At 38.9% G+C, this 24,747-nt stretch overlaps 1 protein-coding gene across 1 annotated transcript in view; it reads left to right on the top strand.

The window, feature by feature from the left end:
- The window catches only part of LOC121962375 (ankyrin-2), a 107,426-nt gene that overhangs the window by 40,561 nt on the left and 42,118 nt on the right, over positions 1-24,747 (top strand). Inside the window, exons 14-31 of the mRNA XM_088073732.1 lie at positions 553-651; positions 762-959; positions 5,156-5,254; positions 6,110-6,208; positions 6,485-6,682; positions 7,651-7,749; positions 7,962-8,060; positions 9,197-9,295; positions 9,375-9,473; positions 10,771-10,843; positions 12,354-12,407; positions 14,746-14,790; positions 16,711-16,852; positions 17,810-17,821; positions 18,047-18,134; positions 18,840-18,943; positions 20,579-20,617; positions 22,332-22,556. Coding sequence (XP_087929858.1) covers positions 553-651; positions 762-959; positions 5,156-5,254; positions 6,110-6,208; positions 6,485-6,682; positions 7,651-7,749; positions 7,962-8,060; positions 9,197-9,295; positions 9,375-9,473; positions 10,771-10,843; positions 12,354-12,407; positions 14,746-14,790; positions 16,711-16,852; positions 17,810-17,821; positions 18,047-18,134; positions 18,840-18,943; positions 20,579-20,617; positions 22,332-22,556 — 1,871 coding nt within the window. The remainder of the gene's footprint in view (positions 1-552; positions 652-761; positions 960-5,155; positions 5,255-6,109; positions 6,209-6,484; positions 6,683-7,650; positions 7,750-7,961; positions 8,061-9,196; positions 9,296-9,374; positions 9,474-10,770; positions 10,844-12,353; positions 12,408-14,745; positions 14,791-16,710; positions 16,853-17,809; positions 17,822-18,046; positions 18,135-18,839; positions 18,944-20,578; positions 20,618-22,331; positions 22,557-24,747) is intronic.

Below are 24,747 nucleotides of genomic sequence, written 5' to 3'. Positions count from 1 at the left end.
TTTGCAGTTATTTTATTTATTTATTTTTTATTGGAATTAAAATTGGTGTAAATTGTACAGCACAGCATATGTTTAACATTTTCTTTCTCTGTTTTTAACATTAGAGTGAGAAAGAAATAAAATAAAAAAATAAATAAATCACAAGTACATGTTGTAAAATTATTCATACGGGCAACAGAGATAGTATATCTCAGTATAGTATTTTTTCTAAAAATCAAAACAAAAAAATCAAAACAAACAAAAAATAAGTCATTAAAAAATAAAAAAAACTGTCATTAAAAACTAAAGAAATTAATAAAATCTACAACAATAATAATATGAAAGAAGGTCTTGCTGCATATATGTGCTCCTAAAGAAAAGAAACAGTAGAATTACAAATGAATTATGAACAGTTAGCATTTGAGTAGTTCAAGGTAAAGCAGTGTAGGTATTGTGAGTGAAGTATCAGAAAATAGCACAGTGAGCAAACAGTTTGTTGAAATATGTGCACACTTCACTTGAATCTGTATATGTATTGACTGTTGACACTTTTTTTTTTTTGTGTGTGCACAGCGTGGGGAAACAGCGTTACACATGGCAGCCCGGGCAGGGCAGGTGGAGGTGGTCAGATGTCTGCTGAGGAACGGAGCGATGGTGGACGCCAGGGCACGGGTGAGACTGCTGTTATCGCCGATGGCATGTCAGAGAACAGTTTGTACTGTATTGTTTTGCCAGCATGCAGAATAAGTGTGGTAATTTTTACTTCTCTGTGAGGTCTTCAGGAGGACCAGACTCCCCTCCACATTGCGTCCCGTCTGGGAAAAACAGAGATTGTGCAGTTGCTGCTGCAGCACATGGCCCACCCTGATGCTGCCACCACCAATGGCTACACCCCGCTCCACATCTCAGCCAGGGAGGGTCAGGTGGAGACAGCCTCTGTCCTGCTGGAGGCCGGAGCTTCACACTCACTGGCCACAAAGGTGGGTCGAGGCGACAAAAGGGTCTAAGGCAGTCCTGAGTCCCAGCCATGTGCAAGCCTGAAACTGTCCAAAGTTAAAAGATAAAATACACCTCCCAACCAAGAGGCAACTCAAAACAGAGTCTATCCCATGGATGTATTAGGAAAGTCTGGATACAGGCATGGAAGCGGGCCCAGTGCATTCCTATAAGAGGTGCTCATTGGTTCATGAAGCAACAAAAAAAGCTCTTTTTCAGGGTATGCACTGGAATACCTGGATCTATGTGCCCATGAGGCTTGGGCACTAGAGACTTAGGCCTGGAAGACACAGCATACGTGAGCAGCACGTGAGTGTTGCGGGAACTATTGGTTTTTCTGTGTTCCAGGTGTTACAGCAGCAGGGTCTGACTGAGTGTGCCCAAGCAGGTAAATTCCACCAGCAGAACGACTGACTTCCGGTTTAGCGCCTCACTAGCTTGAATGGCAGTCTAAAAAATTTAATCCTGCAGTATTTTTAGTCTTTCCAAATGTTATCTGGATGGCTTGAATCTAGAGTGTTATGAGTTGTTTTGCTGCGGGGTTTGACACTCACAAAAAGTTATTTACTGATTTAGAGACGTCTCTTTCCTGATGTAAGTCAACGAGGGAAAGTCTCTCTGGGCCTGTGGGCATCAAGTTACCACTGTTGCCAACTCCTCTGTAAGGAAAGTTGCTACTGTCTCTCCCAAAAGTCGATAGAAGTGGCTAGATGACGTCACCAACTAATTTACATAATATGAAATTCTGAGAGGCAAAATTAATAGCAAAGGCTGACCAGGTAGTTTACAAACTAACTATTTATGTATTTACAAGCTTGTTTTTGTTGCCATATAACTATAATGTTAGCTTTTTTCTTTTCTTTTTTTGTGACCTAATGAATGCAGAGCAAAACAAAAATGTGGTCTTGTGGCTTATATTTGGCCAGAGGAACCAGGAAAGGGTCAAGAAACTGACAGATTGTGTGAGTGAGACTGACTGAGACAGAGAACTGTGTGAGGGATTTTGGGGTGTGAAACTAAAAAAGAGTGAATATTTAAACAAAAACTCTGCTGTAACTGTACAAAAATCATCATCTGTAATGTGTCATAAGCTGTACATGCGATGCATTTGCAGGACTGGCAGCTCTCAGAGCGGCCTCAGAGTCCGCTGCAGGTCGGGACTGCGGGGCTGCTGGTCAGACTGGCTGCATGAGTGCTGTGAGAGTGATGAGGAGGAGACGGCAGCCGCCCTCGCTGTACTCGGCTCTTGAGGGCTCAGTTGTAATGTGAACTGCAAAGCGGGAAATGTTAGATGTTTTTTGCTGAAGCTTTGTCAATACAAGTCGCTGGTCATTCCCCAAATGACCAGAATGACCAGCTGGTCACTTTTCACAAATTAAGTCGCCAAGGGGGTTTGGAAAGTTGCTAGATATAGCGACAAAATCGCCAAGTTGGCAATACTGCAAGTTACTGACCCGAATGGTGTAATTCCACCCTTGACCACTATGTAAAATTTGCGTCAGAGTCTGGCACACTTCGTTAAGGTTTGGTCAATCCCCATAGACCCCCATGTCAAAATGCCCAGTTTAACAGCACAAATAAACATGTTTACAGCCTGGTATAAAAAACAGATTTGGATTCTAAAACTAATTTTAATTTTCAGACAACTGCATGAAGGGGGAAAGTTTATATAACTCACCCATCTAAATGTTATTAAGGCTAAAATGTATGCATAATAGAAGGTTTGGTCGCTTTAGGAGACAGGTAGGGGAGATCTGTTGACAAGTCGCTACCACAGGGAGTATGTTATGTAACATTACCATGGCATAACCCCTGATATACAGCATATAGATGTGGCTGCTGGTGCTATTTTAGTGTATTTTCAGTTGTAGTTCACTGTAGCATTTTAGTTGCCTACAAAAAGTCTTTGGATGTGCTAAAAGACCCTCTAAGGAATTTGATATTCAGTTTTTTTGGCAAGTTCATTTTGTTTTAAATGTTTTAAGCCTTTTTTTGCTGGTGAAAATGTGTTATTAGTACAGTTAACTACAGTTGTAAATGCTGTGCTAACCAAGCTAGCAGCTAGCCTCAAGGTTAGGTCCAAATACAGTCACTCCTGGCTCCAAAAAACCAAGATGGAGACATCCAAAATACCAAACATAAACCCACAAAGCAATGAGTGACGTCACAGTGGCTGCAGCATTATTCTATGCTACCAGCACCTCTAGAGCTCAGGCACACACACAGGAATTACAAACAAATATTTGTGGTTTAAAGGGGTTTTAATTGCTTGCTGTAATTATTTATTCACTTTGAAACAAATCTTTATGGCTGTTTCTCCCTGTATCCAGTTTCTAAGCAAGGCTATGTTTTTTGCCTATGAATCCAACTTTTTATCAGTAAGTCGAAGAACGTGTTCTTCTCTTAATTGTTACACAGTCCTGCTTTAACTACAGAGGTAAATATAGTGAACTCAGACTGAGGATTGTTCCGCTGAAACCACATGAAAAAACAGCTGGACATGAGCACCAGTTCTGAGTGCAGTTAGCCTTTTGTTGATATGGTTAGCCTACTGTCAACATCTGCTAATCCTCTCTGAAAAACAAGCATTTTTTTTTTGCCTCTTAGTGGTGATTTAAAGCCATTCCACTTAAAATGGCATTTATTGCTTTGAAAAATCTGGTTGCCACAGCAGTAACAAAAAGGATATATGTTATATAGTATAGCAGATAAGAGTAGGGCAAAAAAACAAACTATTTCTAAAACAAAACAACGCAATTTATTGAAAATAAAGCAGCTAATGCACACTTACGATATATATTAACATCTAGGCAGGATGGATCAACTGTGCACCAACAGCTGCTTGTAGTACAGAGTGTACAGATGGAGGAATAGACTGTAAGTGCTGTAAGTGCAGATCCCTCGGTGCCCTCTGATAAAGCGGTTCCAGTGTTCCTGTATGTGCAATTCTCTGTCTGTCTGACCCACTTGTGATGAATGATTGATGAGCCTGTAAAGCTGAACGCAATCGGATGATTTATCATCATCACAGTGGAGGTGTTAACCAGACGAGGCCGCACAGGAAACATCTTCACTATGCATCCAGTTGGGGACACATCAGTCCTGCGATGTATTCATACAGCATTAAGCATGAGACAGAGCTGCTCCTGGTGCAGCGTGTCGTTCACTCGCTGGCTTTCCTGATGTTTCTCCCCTGGTGTCTCTCTGAGGAGGGAGGGTGTGGCTGTCGCTACGGAAACCAAATCAGGAAAAGTTGTTGTCACGCAAGGCTTAACACGCTCCATCCAAACATGTTCATAATAATACTTAGCCTTAATTTGCTTAGACTGGTGTGTTTTATCCATGTCTTGATGGAAGGAAACCCTCTCCCCTCTCCTCAAGTCCTCTCCTCTGAATTCTTTATTTTCTTGTATCCAATCACCTATTACATCATGTTTAATCTGCGGTTTGACAAACAAAGGATTGCTCCATCCATTGGTAGGGCTGGGTCAGAAACATAGTCATGTGTTCTGCCAGCTCCAGCCTCTCTCTCTTTTTCAAAATAGTTAAAGTGCGCCCTCTGCTGGTTCTACTGTGAAACATAAAGGACTGTTAAATATTTTGGGTTTATGGTTTCAAAGAGTTGGATCTGCATGTCAGCCAGCTGACAGTTCCTTATTACATATTACATAGTTTTCCTCTTACCTGTAGTGGCATTTATTAGGCTTGGTCAGTATCTTCTATTTTCTATACCTTACTAAATACCACACCATACTTACTTTCAGCTTCTCATACGAATAAATAAACAATAGAAACTCACAAAATGTTGAGAAAAGTAATATTCTCACATCTGTTATCCCTGTTAAACAGAGAAATACAACTTTGCACCTTTTGATTTCAACTTTCTCTTGGTCACAGAAGATTGACAAGGCTTAATTGCCTAGTTAACTCATCATAAAACACACTTCATTTAAACTCCACAGAAACAAAATAAAACTCAGTTGTGGGGTTGAAAAATGATATAAATGACTTGCCAGTGTCTTACAGTGTTGAATTACACAAATACCTATGTTGCGGAAGATCATAGACACCAAGATCAGAACAAATGTCTGCCTGAAGTTAACCTGTGTATAGATATCCTGACATCACCGTCTTTGAACACAGTTTTTAATCTCCCTTTTCTGTCTTTTTCTCTCCACAGAAAGGTTTTACTCCGCTGCATGTGGCTGCCAAGTACGGAAGCCTAGATGTAGCCAAACTTCTGCTACAGCGTCGGGCTCCACCTGATTTTGCTGGAAAGGTATGCATCCAAAATTAAACTCCATCTTATTAGTATAGAGTATGATCCATCATAATAATAATTCATCATGTCAACTCTCTAAATATTTTGGGGGAACCCTGAACCTGTGTACAATGTTTTGAAATCTAAAATGTGTTGCTATTTTACTGTATTGAGGTTAAGATGACTGCAGAAGCCCTGGTAAGCCTGGTCTGAAAAGAGACATTTGGATTAAGTATAATTTATCCCAAAAAACATAAAACAGATAACAGAACACTTTAACACCAAGATCCCTTGTTTTCCTTTGGATATGTTTTTCATTATAAGGACCCAGTTAGTGATCCGTCCAGCTCCTGCCACCTAATATAGCTCTAATTCATCTCGACCTGCAGCCTTTTCCCTTTAACACATCCTGTTAACACTTTGAAACCTGAATAAATTGGCTTAAATTCTTTCAAAAACATGGGCAGGAGGCAACGAGCAACCTAACAAAAATTATCAATTAATTAGTTAAAATATTGCAAGAAAATGACTTGAAAATATGCCCCCCAGCCTGGACTTTTTTGTAGTTTATATATATATTTCCAATTTAAATAATAATAATCATAACAATCAGAAGTTTTAGGTCATTTTCTTGACACTTTTTACTTTTGTCTTGCATTTTGTGGTACATTGCCTTTTCCACCTTGTTTTTGAATGAAATCAAACCAGTGTGGCCAGGTTTCAAAGGGTTGACTGTGTGTGTGTGTGTGTGTGTGTGTGTGTGTGTGTGTGTGTGTGTGAGAGCGTGCATGTGAGTGTGCATGTGGTTTTATTGGCTTGGTGTTGCACTGACTGCTGTTTAATCTGTGTGCCCTCGCCGTCCATCCCTCACAGAACGGCCTCACCCCGCTCCATGTCGCAGCACATTACGATAACCAGAAGGTAGCGCTCCTGCTTCTTGACAAAGGAGCATCTCCTCACACCATGGCCAAGGTAAGAGTCCACAGGAAACTGTGCCATGCCAGGGCCATACATAAGTGGGCAAAGACAGGGAAAGCCTTCTAGGGCTCAGCTGCTGCTCATCTTATATGGCCTATAAAACATTTGGACCTTAAAAAATATTTTATTCAGTTGGATGACTTAAAATGAAAAACAACCATGTCAGCTACCCAAAAAACATACAGGTATATGAGGTTTTCATATCACAAGTCAACAAGAAGCACTCAGAGTTAACATCCAGCACTGACACCAGCCTCTCTCCTGGTTCAGAACGGCTACACTCCCCTCCACATCGCAGCCAAGAAGAACCAGATGGAAATCGCCACCGTGCTGCTGCAGTACGGAGCTGAGACCAATATATTGACCAAGCAGGGCGTCACTCCACTCCATCTGGCCTCCCAGGAGGGCCACGCAGACATGGCTGCCCTGCTCATAAGCAAGGAAACCCAGGTCAACGTGCAAACTAAGGTACTGTGGAGACCTGCGCTGGAGTCATACAGCAATAATGCTACCTTCACGTGTGTCTCAGAAATATCTTATTTACTGTATTTACAAGTCACAAGCATGTGAATGGCCCTCCAAATCATAATTATGAGTGGGAAATTGGAAAATTTTGATGATACCAGAGTTGCCAATTCGTGACATTTGCATGACATTTCAGGGCTGCAAGAGAGGCAGAAAGCATAGAAACAGTGTCAACAATTAATGCTAAAAAATTATGTATTTTGTGATTTGGTCCTCGTAGCTCCCATTTACTTTTGGTAGTGTCACATTTTAGTATCTGCATCTATTAGCTGTTGCAAGCAAACTATAAAACATGCCAGGCAAGTACGCTAACACTGATAACAACATTATTTTATAACAAGATTTGCCGACTTGACGTCTTAAATACATAAACATGGCAGGCAAAAGTGAATGTTTGGTCAATGGTAAGATACTTCTTCATTAATTAACTTATTAAATGTCAGTTTTTTATCACATGTTAAGTCTAATATCGTATTAATGTTAACTGCTGTCCATGTAGAGTGACCTAGATTAAATATAAAACTATAATATATATTTATTAAAAAAAATGTATAAATAATATAAATAAACTGGAAACAGCTATCAGCCTCTTGTTTAAACACTCTTAGCATTAAAATACAACCTATCTTCTTTGTACCTTCCATGTTGTTCCCACTTTACCACCTCAAAGCACATGAACACAACCAAGTCGGAAGAAAGACTTCCCAACTTATAAATTATGACCTTCTGACATCACTTGACCGCAGTGTGAATCCTCAACACAAATACAAATATATCTTTCTGAAAGTGTCAAATTATCTACATCTGTTTGTTTGATGAGACAGAATGGACAGAATGTGTCTGTAGTAACTGGTGTGTATGTATATGTGTGTGTGTGTGTGTGTGTGTGTGTGTGTTCCTTCTTCCTGCAGAGCGGCCTGACTGCCCTCCATCTGGCAGCTCAGGAGGATAAAGTGGCGGTTGCCGAGATTCTAGCCAGGAACGGAGCCAACCTTGACCAGCAGACCAAAGTACGAACAATCACATCTTTTTTTTTCTGCATTATTCCATACACCCTCTGGCTAAACAATAATATGTTCCTGAGTTATGTCCCATCCTGCTAAAATCATAATAAGAGATATTTTTTTGTAATGTTTTAACATAAATGTAACCGTTTTTTGTTGTTGTTGTTTTTGGATATTCATGATTGAAGAATAAGAATAGATTTGCCGTTGTTTTGCAGCTGGGATACACACCGCTAATTGTAGCATGTCACTATGGTAACGCCAAGATGGTCAACTTCCTGCTTCAGAATGGAGCCAGTGTCAACGCTAAGACCAAGGTACTCAAAATAAAGTAAAGCAATCAGAAAGTCATTGTTGTCTGACCTCTACATGCACAATTTGTAACATTCATTATTTTTTGATGCTGTAATTGTATTCTTCTATTATTTGTCATGCCTCTGTGCTGGCGATAACTCTGGCTGGAGGCATAATGTTTTTGGGTTGTACGTCCATAAGTATGTATGTACGTTTGTGAATCCATCCGCTATCCTATTCTAATGAATGCTCTTCCGTAAGAACCCCTTGAGGTAATTTATTCAAAAGTGGCACAAACATCTAATTTGACTCAACAATGATGTGAGCAGGTGGTGGTAGCCAAAGGTCGCCGTGACCTTGTCTGTCTCATTCTTGTGAACGCAATATCTCAGCAACACCTTGAAGAATTTCCTTCCATTGTGGCACAAATGTTCAACTGGACTCATGGACCAAGTAATTAGACCTTGAGGAAATTTCTTCAAATTTGACAAAATCAAAGGTCAAAGGTCACTATAACCTTGCATCCATCTCATTCTTATGAACACAATATCTCATGAAGGCCTTGAGGGATTTTCCTTAACTTTGGCACAAAAATCCACTTGGACTCAAGAACGAAGTGATTAGAATTTGCTGGTTGGAGGTCAAAGGTCAAGGTCACTGTGACCTCACAATACATGTTTTTGGCCATAACTTGAGAATTCATATGCTAATTATGACACAAGTCACTAATTAGGTCACACACATATGTAATGATGAAGTGATGACATTTCATATCCAAGAGGTCAAAGGTCAGCTTCATTGTGACACCACAATGTTCAGTAAAACACTTTTCTCTTCATTATTCAACATCATAACTCACGAACAGAAGAGGAGACATTTGGTCAGATACTGAATTGGTGACACTAATCTCAACGGTGCTAATTGTAGAGATCTTCTGTGCTGTCAGGGGGAAGGTGTGTGTGAAGCATCCATGTTTTCACAGACATGAATGTAAACAGTAACTGCAGCTAGACTGGTCCACAGAGGCATACACCACCCAATTAATATCAGCTGCCAAAATATAGAAGATCTTCAAGAATCAAATCATACTATGAATAATCAATTCATTTAAACATTGATTTGTACTTTCTTTCATTTTTATGTGTTCTTTCTTCTCCAGAATGGATACACTCCCCTTCACCAGGCAGCCCAGCAAGGAAACACACACATCATTAATGTACTGCTGCAAGGCGGTGCCAAGCCCAACGCCATCACTGTGGTACGTAAACTGCCATCAAAGCAAACATATACAGATTTTTTTACAGACACACCTGCTCATTCACTGTTTCCTTGTTCAGAATGGAAACACTGCGCTGGGGATTGCTCGGAGGCTGGGCTACATCTCTGTGGTGGATACGCTGAGGGTCGTCACTGAGGAGATCATTACCACCACGACGGTACGTCACACACACCTGCAACACATCATTTCTTCATATGATCTGAAGTTATTAGTGATTACACTTAGGTTACAAAACATACAAATCTGTTAAAGCCCAGTGTTCATTAATGTTAACTAATGTTCACAAACTTGACATAAGTGAATTTTTTTAGGTGCCTAGCTTTACGTCTATGAAGTAAACATTGAAAATATGTAAATATATATTGTAAATATCATTGTTTTCAGATCAGCCTGGGCTATAAGAATATTTGTGTTGCAGTGATGTCACCATAAAACAAAAATTGAACCTCACAGATCTTTACTGAAATAACACACACAGCAAACAGAACTAGGCTTTTTTTTGTTCCCTTAGACAGTTCTCCTAAGTTCTGGGACTCATAAAATAAAACAAATAAACATTATAAGCTAAGTAACTTACAAACTATTTACATTTCTTCCAATAGAGTCCAAAGGCTTTTTTCCACTTCTTGTGTGTTTCATTACTTGCATGTTTTTAAAGCAGTTTCAGAGACAGAGGGCCACATGACAAGGCTTGCACTTCTAGGGAGCAGACTGAGTGGTCTGCCTGCAATGCACAATGGAGTCCCTGACTGGTCAAAAGACTCTTGCAAAGCATTATGGGAAAACAAATATGGCCATTAGCATCAAGGCAAATAATGATAAATGATAGATTATGGTTAAAATATGTACAAAAACACACTAAATATTGGATTTATGAGTATGGAGTTTATGTACAAGTTCCAGGCTGGATAGGGAAGCTTCTGTTAGGGCTACAGTCACATCACGAGCAGCACTGGAACAGCAAAGTCACTGGCTTCCAGCAGAACAAAAAGTAAGCAACTACGATTTATGGTTCAAACTTTATATTATTTTATGTTATTATTATTATTATTTATTAACAATGCACATTTTGTTACATGCAAGAATTCACTCTGTAATTAATAAAACAGACTTCAAAAGCCTTTAAAGCTACATGACTTGCTGTTTTTAAAAATGTTTCCACCCAATTTATAATTAGAATACATTTTAATGAGGGTAAATATTAGAAAAAGCCCTCAGTATAATTTAACACCAGCTCAACATACAGCCTCTATAATCAAACTGTTGTTAAATCAGCACTTCTCTGAAACTGTTTTAGCTAACACTCAATACTGTAACCTTCAGGAAGAAAGAGTTTATTGCAAAATTGCTGTGTCACTCCACATTGGTTGAGGTTAGTTTTGCCTAACAAACAGACCACTGAGTTTACTGTGTGCTGTAGCAGTAATAGGATCTATTTCCTCCCCTGCTGCCAGACGGTGACTGAGAAACACAAGCTGAACGTGCCAGAGACCATGACTGAAGTGCTGGATGTCTCCGATGAAGAGGGTGAGTCATGTTGTAAACAAGGAGCCACAGTGTAGCTGAGAGTGGACATAGAGCTCTCAGTGCTATTCTAACCATGTGTCCCACAACACTGGATGACACAGATGAACTAGATGTTTGTCTCATAACAAAGCCCCGTGTGTGTGTTTGACTTATTGGTTAAGCCCAAATAGGCTCGGTTGGTCATGGTTTTCATCCGACAACACAGTTTCTTTCTGACCACAGCTGCTAGTGAATATGTTTCAATACCTGCTGGTAAAGAACTTTTACACATCTGTAAAATGACCAATGAAATCTACCTTTTAGCCTCTTTAGCTAATTATTTTACAAATCTCCCTGTCACAACTGTGTTTGCAGCAGCAGGCAGCTGTTGACGTCATGAAGTTTTGATAAACCCTTTGCACACCACCCGTCAAGCAGCAAAATGAGAAATGGGAGTGTTAGTAAGTAGCTTTAGGAGAAAGTGGAACATCCAGCAGCTGAGGAGCCAGATATTTCACTCAGTGCGTTTCCATGCACAGTTAAGTGGAACTAAAGTTATAGCTCGATTAAGCCATTTATTTAGACTACTGTCCTTGTCCCAGTATACAAGCACTGGGGGAGAATCCATTTATTGATAGAAGTATGTCCAACTCCTCCTCAGCAGGTGGAGATATGCCCCCTTTAAGGTAGTTGCTATTGGACCTTCTTCCTGTTGACCTATTATGTCACATATCAAACCAGTTAGCAAATGGCAAACAGTTTGCATGCCGAACAGTGAAAACATGGATAACTTTTCAGTGCTGTACATTTCTTAGGTTCTTTACAGTTAGCTTTTTACCTTCATCTTATTTTGTTTTCTCCTCTTCTTCTCCTTTTGTTTTTTGTGGCTTTCTTCTACAAATTCATGCTGTTTGACTTCGGCGTAGAGATTATGGAGCATGCACAGAATGCCTAGTCCAGTTGTCTGACTAACACAATAATTAGACTTTCTAACATCATGTAAATGTACTGACTGAGCAGTTGGCAGAGGTAACAGCAGAGCTAAAGATCAAGTGAATATTGGAGTGAATATCAGGAGGCCAAGAGCACAACTCCAAATACATTCTGTTACTCCATGTCTGACTGATGTGTCAATGGCCAACTATTGCTAACATGTTAGCCATTAAAACTTTCTTATTTGTTAATATGTCAGATATCATGCTTACAACCTGTCTGCTGTTCCCAAGTGGCCCAAAAAGGGAGTGTGCTAACCAAACTAGTACCGAAACCTTTAGAGACTTCTAATGCAGGCTAACGACACATTTGCACATTCACCCTTTATCCATGTCATATTTTAGCAGGAAAATTGTGTCAGTACTAAATATCTGTTCTTGACATTGATATTGGACTTCTTCTGTGTTAGACTTAGCCTCATTCTATTTTCAACTGAGTTGTTTATTTCTGTCCCTCTTCTAAAGAGAAGAGTTCAGAGGTCTTTTCTACTATTAGCAGATTTTATAAAGTATTGAGTGACTGTGCTGTCAACCCACAGCACTGAAATCCATTGATGATGACATAATGTCAGACGACCCCATGGATGAGGAAGGTATTGAGCACGGTGCTTTTGTGAGAATTTGCTGTGCTGATTTGACCAGCAGTGGTGGAGTGTGTTCTGCATGGAGAATGAGAGATTATGAGAATGAGAGAGTACCAGCTGCTCTTTGGTTCAGTGTTACAATACTAACTGCAGTATGACGTGAATATCAGTGATGCAGAAAGAGAAGTTAAAGTTTGAGCCAAAAAGAGATTCTTATTAGAATCCTTAAAGCATCACTTCACATGATTTGCTGATGTATATTTGAAGGAACAGAAAGGCACTAAGTTCCTATCTTTTGTTATTGAAAGATTAATCACAGTCTCATGTCAGAATGTTAAAAGTCCAGTTCCAAAAAGGTTTTGACACTATCTAAACTGTTAATAAAAAACGAATCCAATGATTTGCAGGTCCTTTTTGCCCTATATTCAGTTGAATATGGTACAATGACAAGATATGTCATAATCACACTGATAAACTTGATTGTTTTGTTGTAAATATACTCGCATTCTGAATGTAATGTCTGCAACACGTTGTAAAATAAGTAGGGACAGGAGCAACAAAAGGCTGGGAAAGTTGTGTAATGCTCGATATATAAACTCCTGTTTGGAACATTCCAGAGGTAAACAGGTTGATAGGTAGCAGGTGATAGAATCATGACTAGCCATGACAGGGGCATTCTCAAAAGGCTCAGTAGTTTACAATCACGTACAGAGCAAGGTTCACCACTTTGCGAACTGCAACAGTGTAAGAACAACGCACAGTTGCAAGGAATTTAGGATTTTACCATCTACAATCAATGATGTCATCAAGAACCTAGAGATATCTCTACATGAAGGGGCAAGGCTGAAAACCTTTGACCCCTGAGGTGGCACTGCATTAAAAACCAACATGATTGTATAAAGGATGTTACTACATGGGCTCAGGAACACTTTGGAAAACCATTGTTTGTAAACTCAGTTCATCTCTGCATCTACAAATGCAAGTTCAGACTCTAGATGCAAAGTGAAAGCCAATCAACAACATCCAGAAACACAGCCGACTTCTCTGAGCTCATCTGAGACGAACTGACACAATGGGTAACTTAACGTCAGTGAAGGCACCATGAACACTGAAAGGTACATACAGGTTTTGGAGCAACATATGTTGCCATCCAGGGATGTTTTCAGGGACGTCCCTGCTTATTCCAGCTAGACAATGAGACACATTCTGCACGTGTTCCAACAATGTTGTATTATAGTAAGAGAGTGCAGCTACTAGACTGACCTGCTGCAGTCCAGACCTGACTCTCGCTGATAGGTGTACAGTATGTGAGGTGTATCATGAAGTGCAAAAATGAACAACAGTGACCCAGGACTTCTGAGCAACTAAAGTTAAAGTTATATCAAGCAAAAAAGGGAAAGAATTTCACTTTTCAAACTTCAACTTCTTTAGTCTCCTTAGTTCCCAAACACTTACTGAGTGTTGTTCAAAGAAAAGGTGATGTCACACAGCAATAAAAATGCCCCTTTCTCAACTTATTTGGAACATGTTGCAGGCATCAAATTGGGAATAAATACTAAATATCTTGTCCTCTGACTTTATTCTATTGAATATAGGTTGAAAGGATTTACAAACTGTCACATTCTGTTTTTATTTATGTTTTACACAAGATCTTTTGGAATCAAGGTTGCATATTTTCATTTTAGGGTTGTATATTTTCATTATCACCTATTTATCACCTATATGTTGTATATTAAATTATTATATTTTCTATGATCATTGTCATTTTTCATAGATCATGTAACTTCTGGGAAGAAACCAAAAAAACCTTTATTTTCAAATATGTTAAGCAGTTATTTTCAAAGCTGTACTGAGTGGTGTTTGGCTAGTGGTTAGAAAGCTCCACTTTGTAATGCTTTGAAAATGTTTGCAATGTTTGCACTCCAGAGAGGCAGATACATTTTTAGAGCAAAGAGACAAATACAACAGCAAGGCTAATCTCTCGAAGACTTTTTTTCTGAGTGTTGTTACTTTAAAGCTTATTTCTAACCCCACAGTAATGCATTAGGAAACAAACTGACTCCCTGGAATGCTGTGTAACCAATCCTTACCTCAACTCTGGCTTTAGCTGTATCACCTGGGTGTTTACATTACTATTACTAGATTCTTTGATGTAATAGCCCAAAGATGTTTTTTGTGTGGAGCAGTTTAACAATCAGACTATTTATAGGCATAATTAGTGGACTGTATATTTTTCAGTCAGTGCCTGAAATGCCTGACTTCTCTGTAAACATGTTTAACCAAATGTGAATGATATTTTTTATGCTAAAATTTGCTGAATATCCTTCTTACAATCTTCCCTCCACAGGTAGCCTGTATACTAATGGCACCAGAACCTCTCTATCTAACTACAGTATGTTTTTTACTTGTTCTGCTGGCCTAGTGTAATGTTTTCTGGCAGAGCTGGGCCAAAGTCAATTACAGCTCCTGCTTTCAACACTACACCCATCAGCCAAAATTTTAAAGCCACTGGCTGAAGTGGTTTTGAAGTAAATACCATTCATCTTTTTACAGTGCAATGTTCTGCTGGGAGACCTTGGATCCTTGAGTTTTTGTGGATGCCACCCATCCAAATATGGTTGAGTTCTACGTACCCCCCTGATGCCATAGGGGAGTTCTGTTGCCATGGGAAGGGGGATACTTAGTCCGCAACGGTGTTTGGATGGGTGGAGTGTTTCAGGTGGCATCCACATGAATTCCGGGCCCCAAGGTTTCCCAACAGAGCACTGCATTGTAACAAGATGATCAATGCTTTTCACTTTACCATCCAGTGGATTAAATGTTTTGGCTGATCAGTGTATATTACATGGCTGATGCCTCACACACTGCTCTCAGGTCCTTTGTAGTGGAAGTGTTCATGCTACTCAATGCTGCACAAGCTATCCGACTCCTCTGCTGCTTCACCGCAGTTTGGCCCAGATGAACCCACAGCAAGTATTGATGTTAACCCCTGCTGTACAGTAGTGGAGCAGCAGTAGAGCTGTTGAGCGAGTTGACACGAGGCCACAGAGAATGCTCCCGTAACATTCATCTGCTTGGTGTGAGATAACAGAGGACACAATAGAAAGAAAATGTTATTAACCCTTAGGGCCCACTTTAATATTACACACATTGGTATCACTCTGTTCATAAAAACGCACTTTTCAAAAACAAGCTTTAAAAAATATTGTACATTAATATGATTTTCTACTTTCATTGAGTACATTTTTAACCAACATCAGTCCTAATCATAAATGCCAAATGTTCATTAATTCTCAGAATTTTTACCCTTTAAATGCCAGTTTTTGTCATGATGTCACTATATTTTTAGATGAAAAAAAGGACACAACAATTGAATGATTTTTAATAAAGTAAAAAAAAAAAGTATTTTTTTTCCCTTGATTATGAAAGCCTGGGATATGTCAGTGATTGGCAGCAACATTAATTGTGACAGTGCACCTAGTGGAAATAGCATGTATTTTCTCCATCTGCCAAATATGGTAAAAATAACATCATCAGGCCCAAAGCAGTAAAAATTACAAATTTAAAAAAAAAAGCCCAGACTGAGCACTCCAGAGGATACAGCACATCACATGTGCTGAATCAATCACTTAAAAAATATCTAAATACACAGAACAAAGATACTGGAGGACTTTTGAAACCTGACTGAATCAGCTTGATTTCTTTCAAAAACATGGGAGGAAGGCATGATCAATAAGAAATGACTCCAAAATTTGCAACAAAAAAATTATCTCAAAAAGTGCTCAAATAAAATAAAAAAAAAAAAAAATATATATATATATATATATATATATATATATATATATATATATATATATATAATATAACATATTTTAAAATTAGAATTCTAATAACAAATATACATTTTTCCCATTTCTGCTTTGGATCATTTTCAATCTCTCTCTCTCTCTCTCTCTCTCTCTCCTTTTTTAATATTAATTTTCGGATCATTTTCTAATTGCCTTTACCCATGTTTTTGACAGGTTTTAGAGAGTAAACCTTTTTGCCTAGGTTTCTAAGGTTTAAATACTTGTGAAAGACGACTGAATGCAGCAAAATAAATATTAATGTCTGTCCAGGTTTCAAAGGGTTAACTTTATTTTGTTCTACTAATTGCCTGTTATCTCTCAACATATTCTATGTTAACATTTTAGTGCTGGAGCTACATTTGTTCATATCAGTCAGATGCCTAAAACTCTGGATTATTCCTTCAATCAGTCTGTTTTCTTTTCATTCATGCATTGACCTCCACTCTTCTCTTTGCTCTGTGAAGGTGATGACACGATGACAGGAGATGGAGGGGAGTATCTGAGGGCCGAGGACCTCAGGGAGCTGGGAGATGACTCCCTGCCAGGACAGTATCTGGATGGAATGAACTACCTCCGCTTCAGCCTGGAAGGAGGACGCACTGACAGGTACATCACACTCTGTCACCTGCTGACCTGAGCTAACAAGCAGCTCAAGCTAAATGATCAGCGACCAGAGAAGATTTGGTAATCCAGCAGACTAAACCCTCTCTAGAAGTGAGAGCTTTTTTTCTGTAGTCAAAGTCTTTGCATGGCCTACATATTCTCGGAGCTAATGTTAACCCCTTGAAACCTTAGCAAATTGGTCTGATATCTTTCATAAACATGGGGAGACGGCAACAAGCAACTTAACAAGACATGGCTCAAAAATGAGCAAAAAGTAGTTAAAACATTACAAAAAATACCTAAATAAGTAAAAAAGAAAATGACTGCAAATGTGCTGGACAAATAAATATACTTTATATATTATATTTTCCTGTGTAACCTTTTTAATATAATATAGAATTAGAATTATAGTTTTCTGGACATTTCCCATAATTTTTTGGATAATCGTCTAATAATCCTCCCCTATTTTTTAAAACTATTTTTTAGGTAATTTTCTTGTCAACTTGTAACAATATCATGCAATTTGTGGGATATTTCTTACCAAGTTGGCCATTTCCTTTTCCCCCCATGTTTTCAAAAGGAATCAAACTAATTTTCTCAAGTTTTCAAAGGGTTAAATAGCTTGTGACAATACAGTACAAGGAAACTGATGTCAGTCCAGGTTTCAAAGAGTTAAGACTTATCTGCTTTATGCATAAAAAATGCTCAACCCAGTGATGTTTCCATGTTGATCTGCTTCCTCTATGAGCCTAATTAATGATACTCTCTGTGTATGGTTGTACTTGCTATCATGTATCAGAGTATGTGTTTATGTATGTACTTATGACACCTTTCCTCTCGAGGACAATTAACTCAACAACTAATTGCCTGTATTTGTATATGTGTGTGTACATGTGTGTGTGTTTTGCAACCTCTCCTGCTCATACTTCATCGTTGGTCCTCCCTGTCACTCCTTCATAGTCGAATGCAAAGGTATGTGCTGACGCTGGCCGAGTATCTGGCCTTTTACATCTTCAGCACTGCTGATAGAACCAGTGTAACAGATTTCCTGGGGCTGGGTAGCGATCATTTATCCCTGGTTGTAGTAATTAAAGCACACGTTCCCTGTACTCTTCATGACTGTAATGTCCCATCCGCTGTGATCGCTGCCTCTGTCATGATTGTTGAGCTTCACTGTTTTCTTCTTCTCTGCTTCAGTTCAGACAGGTCCTTCACACCCACCCACCACAGCTACTACTCCCCCAAACACGAGGGCCTGATGGAGGAGATGCTCACCAGTCACCAGGTACACTGCATGTGGTGAAATACACTCACTGTGCCACCTCTGTGACCTGATGTAGTTTGCATTGGTGATAATGTACTGGAGCACCACGTCTGGGTACTTCAGTTCTGAGGTTACATGATGTGTCCACTCACTACTATGAAGACTGAGGTTAAGAGTGAAGTTTGCATTAACCCCTTTATCATTGATTTGGACACTAAAGAAACTAGTTCATCTGCATCTAACTGAAGTCTCTCTCTTTTGAAATGTTGTCTGTGAGCTTCTGTTTAGCCTATCTATCTATCTATCTATCTATCTATCTATCTATCTATCTATCTATCTAGCTATCTATCTATCTATCATCCATCCATCCACTTATATCCATAATAAGTATATAAGTATATATACATACATACATACATACATACATATATATATATATATATTTATTTATTTATTTATATATACATATATACTTATACCCACACACACACACACATATATATATTTAGAGAGAGAGGAGAGAGATACAGTGTGTGTGCGTATATATACTATATATATGTACACACACACACACACATACAAAGCATTTGTTTAGTGTTTTCTGACATTTTCTTGTTCCTGTTTATGTATGTATATAGATAAATAGATTTATATGCAGTTCATATTATTTCTACATTTAATATTTGCTGTTATAAATCTAAAAAGAGTTTTTTGGTTTGATTTCAGGTTTCATCACTTGCCAGGGAGAATGAGAGGGATTCATATCGTCTGAGTTGGGGCACAGAGAACCTGGATAATGTGGCTCTATCCTCCAGTCCCATCCACTCTGGGTAGGTCCAGTCAGACTGGAGGAAATGATTACTGCATACACAATGAAAATGTTACTCTCTTACAGAGAATCGAGTGTACAAAGTGTTTCAATACATACACATGCATGTTCGAGAATGTACTGTATATTTATGAATATGCATTACTGTAATAATTAACCCAATCCCCCTAAATTCCTGATAGCTGTTATTATCATGAAGTACTTATTTGCATTTAATTACAGCGTGTCTTAATTAGTGAATTCCCTTTTGTTTTAAGGCTTGTATTTGGTGTTTGTAGTGTGTTAATGGAGTCCTTTCTCTTACTTGGCAGCTGTTACTGGGAATAAACTGTAGCTAAGCAGGACAGCACATGAAGAAATGTAACAGATTACTTTGGAACAGAGTCTTGACCTGTTATCTCTAACCATGATCCTGTGGTTGTCTTTTTAGACCTATCTCATAATTAACCCCTTGGGCCCCATTTAATATTACACACACTCGTATCACTCTGCCCACAAAATGTGCGTGTCAAAATCAAGCTTTAAAAAATATTGCACATTAATATGATTTTCTATTTTTATTGAGTTTATTTTTTAACCAACATCAGTCCATTAGGAAAATTCTGTTTTTCCTATAAAAAAAATAATATTTGATATTTATGATTACATTACATTACATTGATATTTATGATTAAATAAATATCAAATATTCATTTATTTTCAGAATTGTAACCCTTTAAATGCGAGGTTGTTTGTCATGAAAAAACACACTAAAATGACTTTCACTATACGACATGCTAATTAAATATTTTTGGTAATTTTTTCTGCTGACAGTCAGGGATATGTCAGTGATTAGCAGCAACATTGATTGTGACAGTGCTCCTAGAACCTAACATGTATTTTCTTCATATGCCAAATATGGTAACATGATGTCATCAGATGGAAAACTGTAAAAATGAATCCAAGGCAAAAGGCCACCATGACACCCAGAAATAATACAGTGCATGTTTTTTATGCTTTGATGGCTGTAGGATCAAAAATGTCATTTTAAATGGGTTTCCATCGGGCATTTTTTCTTTAGCTTAATGGTCTGAATGTAACAATTTAGTTTCCGAAGTGTATTTTAGACTTATTGTAGGAGTGCACTGAAAATCTACAGTTTAAACAAAAATATACAATCATGCCTAAATGTATGCCATATGCATGAACACAGCCAAAATCATCAAACAATGAACAATGAACAATGTCCAAAGTGTGAAACCTGTCCTTTACAAGCAAATGGAAAAATAGTCCATGTTTACAAGTACATTAGTAACATTAATGACACTCCATCTAAATAAATCAACAATTTTTCCCCACATTTTTTTGTGCTTTTTGGTAGCCACATTGAGTGAAAGTACAGTAAATCCTGATTGGAATCACCGTTGCTTTCCTAAAGAGCACAGGCAGTACTGAAATTAAAGATATCATGTCAGCACTTGTTGGCTGTTGGATGGTGGTTATGTAACTGTGCTGTCCTCCACAGAAAAAAAAAAGTTTCTTCTTCTTCTTCCTTTGACTGTCTCCTGTCTGCTCAGTTTTTTTTTTCTCTGGTTTCTCTGACTTGTTTCTGGTTTCCTTTTGATTGCTTTCCTTCTGATGTGGTTGTTGTTTTTAGCCATTCCTCTCCGTGCCATGATCATGGAGACCACAGCAGGTGACCCTCTGCACCTTGGTTCAGTCACTCTCCTCCTCATCTTCATCCTACTCCACAGTGTGCTCTCCTGGTGGAGAGGTGTATGTGTCACTGTCCTCAACAGACATCACCTCCTAGACCTCTCTCTGGGTTTACAGTGTGTCCGATCAATGTAATCTGACTTCATTTGTCTAAATATTAAATATATTACACCTAGTTCCACATTTCAAGTCCCAGAGTTGATGTTTCCACATAGACAGATTATGTGATACACAAAACAAGAAACCCTACAAACCCTAAACTGTGGATATCTGGGCAAAGGGAGGAGGTGTAAGTTGAGGATGTGTTTGTTGATTTCATTCAATGTCGTCTTAATTGTACATTTCCACTAACATACCCACCAACCTGAGACATAGTCAGTCATAGACAGGAAAATTAACAATGGATCCCCTTATGCAGAAAAACGATCGGACTTAAATACTATTTTTCATTCAGAAAAGTAAGTTTTACAGTCTTACTATAGTGAACTAAAGCCTCTAAAGGGGGGTTAGCGATAGAGGACAGCAGCCTTTGTCTTCTAACAGTTAACTGATTGTGTTGCAGAATACAATAACACATGTTTCTATGTCTGCGTGTTTTTAAGAAAAATATGTTGTCTGCTTGGCTGAAGCCAGGACAAGCTCAGGGCATATTAGAACTGGGTATCAAACTGTAATGTCACGTCATGACAGCCACACTCCCACTCACTGAGATGTGTGATCCATGTGCATACTGTATTTCTCACTGTGCATGATGAGGTCAACAAGTCTCAAACTTTGAAGTCATAAAGTGTGATGCAACATGGTGAGATGTTTGGAGATGGAGCTGTTGATCATGGTGACCATTCAGTGATGAGGAGATAGACACCAAAGTTGATAAATCAAGTCTGCATGGCTGATATTACCAATGATGAGACAGTAGTTGGGTTTCCGCCTCTTCTGATTCCACAAAGCTGAAATAGTGTGATCTCTGTGTAAGAAGGACTATAGATTGACAACATTTTACCTTCAATACTTGTTTTCCTCACGTCTCAACGGTGAATGGACAACCCAAAAAACACTTTTCATGTACTGAAGTAAACGGGGTACACATTTAACTAAAGCAAACCATATTTAAACATTTGTTAAGAAACTCTCTCACAGCTTGTGTAATATAATCTAAGTCTCATTATTTAGTCTTTGTGCATGTGTTTGAGCTCTGCTTCAGCAGAGCTTAAAATCAAGTACATGCGCACACAAACTATTCATCCCTGAGACTGTTTTACTAATGTTTGAAATTGTAAACTTTTAGCAAAAATGCATGTGTTTGGGAAGTACTGATCTAACAAACTGAAAAATGAGACTTTCATTATACTGCAGAAATTGTGTGAGTTTTTTGAACTGATAGTTTTGCTGTTGGTAAACATGGCCCCATTTACATCAATTCATGTAGAATGTTTGCCTTTTTTGGATTCTCTATTCATTGTGAAGGCATGTGAAAAAAACAGTTTGTTAACAAATTCAAGGTACTGATTGCTATACAAATGGTCATTTTGAGGGGGAGGTATTTCTTAAATTCTCCTCTCATGTGATGCTGCCATTATTAGTACTTAGGCAAAAAATCTGCACAGTAGCTTTGGTGTCTATGTCCTCCTCGTTTAATGGGGTCAGTAAGAAATGTCCTTTAATTTGTTAAAACCTCTCTTTTCCTCTCTCAGCTTCCTGGTCAGCTTTATGGTGGACGCCAGGGGCGGAGCCATGCGTGGTTGCCGGCACAATGGCCTACGCATCATCATCCCACCCAGGAAGTGCAGCGCGCCCACACGTGTGACGTGTCGGCTGGTGAAGAGGCATCGTCTGGCCACCATGCCCCCGATGGTTGAGGGCGAGGGCCTGGCCAGCAGGCTCATCGAGGTGGGGCCGTCTGGTGCCCAGTTCCTTGGGTAAGGATCCAGGCATGAGTGTTCAGGATGAGGAGAGAAGCAAATATAGCGGTAGCAGAAAAGTGCAAAATATCATCAGTGCAGAAACCAGCAGCTAAATAATTGATGCTGCATGAAGATGTAGTTAGAGTTTTGAACAATGAGTGGCTGGAACATGAACTATGTGCTATATTGTAGGCAGCTGGACTTACTTGAGTTTCCTGAAGATGTTTGACCTCTCATTCAACAGGCTTCTTCAGTTCAAACTCACTATGTTTACATAATGATAGAAAAAGTTGGATTATTGTGTTAGTCTGACTAAAACTGGACTTACATCTATATGTAAACATTTTAATCGGACTGAAATCGGATTAAATTCAATTTCTTGAACACACCAAGCAGGCACCAAGTTAATGCAGTCGGAAGTTGAGCTATTCTGTCATGGAAACACCTCAGTCACATTTTAACTGGACTCGGCGTTCTGAGCATGCTTCTCGTCGCTGCGCCAGCCTCCCTCTGTGGTTAGGGATAGGACTGTTCATTATATATGAGGGGAGAAGGGGTGCTGCAAAACAGGTAAGGCAATTAAAAAAACATAATTCACTGAGGATAGACTTGTGTTTTTAATTTTGGCTTATGTGAGAGACATACAACTTGAAAAGCTAGTATTTCATATTTATTTTACATTAAAAAGTCACACCCCAGCCACTCCCCTTCTCTGATAAATAAAGTACAGTCCCTCAACACTGGCTTGGAAGCTAAGTGATGTCCTGCTGTGGACAGGGCTGCATACTTCAGCCACTTAAAAAAAATCTAGATCATTAAACTATATTTGAATCTTGTCTCCTCTTATGCTTCCACAACAGCTGATGGAGGCAGCGGTGAAGCAGCAGCTCTGCCGTTAAGTGGAGTAAAATGACTGTTTTTCTCAGACAAGTCTGATGTTTTTGATATAATGGCTTAAAATCCCCGTCAGTAAGAGCTGTCTGACAGTAAGGTAGAGCTATGAAAATATTCTAGATATAGCATAGGCTACACTTAAACTGATATTTATTTTTTTTAGGTGACATCAAACTAATCAGTGAAGGCTCTGCTCTGCGCTGTATGATTTTATGTACGTGACGTGACGCAGTTTTCTGCCTGGAAGTTATTGTAAATAAACAATTATGACTGTGATTTGGTCTATACCATAGACACAGGACAGTACAGTATTTATTGATCACATTAAATGATCTAGTTGAGCTGTAACTGTAGCTCCACTAAACTGTGTATGTAAAGCACTGACTGACTTGAGTTCAACACCCATTCACACCTGGACCCATCTAACTCTAATGTCCACATGGTGGCCAGGTAGGTCAGAAACTCACATGAGACCTCAACAACTGTGTAAGGGGTCAAACCCACACAGGGTTTAAAGCCTGCGACTTGAGATTCTTGAAATGTCTTCAAAAACCTCAAGCAAGTCCAGCTGCCTACAATATAGCATGTAGAATGACTATGACTTGGATGACTGAGAATCTCACCAACAACAGTTTAGATCTTCATCTGTAATGTAATAGGGAAGATAAAAGGGGCGGTCGAAATCATGTGAGGTAAAACAGGGTGAGGAAGTCAGATCTGGAGTACACTATCTCTACATTGAAGCTGTGGAGGCTGATTTATGTCACTCTTGATGACAATCTCACAACCTGCTGCCCGTTTTCTTTCAGAATAATTTAACCTTTGCCTCTGCATTACTAAACTGTTTGTGTATCTGCTCTTGCTTTCTCCCAGCACCAGGGATCTGTTAATCTTTGCTCTTCAGCATGCTCTGTTTTCTTTCATTACAGCTGCAGTCTAACTCTTTTTAACCTTACTGCTAACCCCAACTGAAAAAGCCTTTCTTATTAACTCCTCCTCCAGCATATTGCACCATGATTGGTTTGATATGTGGCCTCAGATTCTGCCCTCTGTTGCTAATGTTTGAGATATTATTGGATCAAAGTTCAATTATAAATCCCCCAATGTACAATTAAAAATATTATATAATCTGTAACTCAATATGTAACTCAAGTCTTGGCCTTTAATCACCCATCATTCAGTTATCCAGCAGCTTTACACTGCTCACATGACGGAGGTTCTCCCTGACCAGAACTTGAATATGAAATATGTTGTTCTTATAATGTTTGCATTAAATGTGAGTATTTAACTCTGCTGTCAAATCTGCCTCCCT

Source organism: Plectropomus leopardus, chromosome 23 (assembly GCF_026936395.1).
Source record: "Plectropomus leopardus strain MGB_pleo_1.0 chromosome 23, ASM2693639v1, whole genome shotgun sequence".
In the NCBI taxonomy this organism is placed as follows: domain Eukaryota; kingdom Metazoa; phylum Chordata; class Actinopteri; order Perciformes; family Serranidae; genus Plectropomus; species Plectropomus leopardus.
Note: the sequence above shows the minus strand (reverse complement) of the source record. Positions and strands in the feature narration are given on the sequence as shown.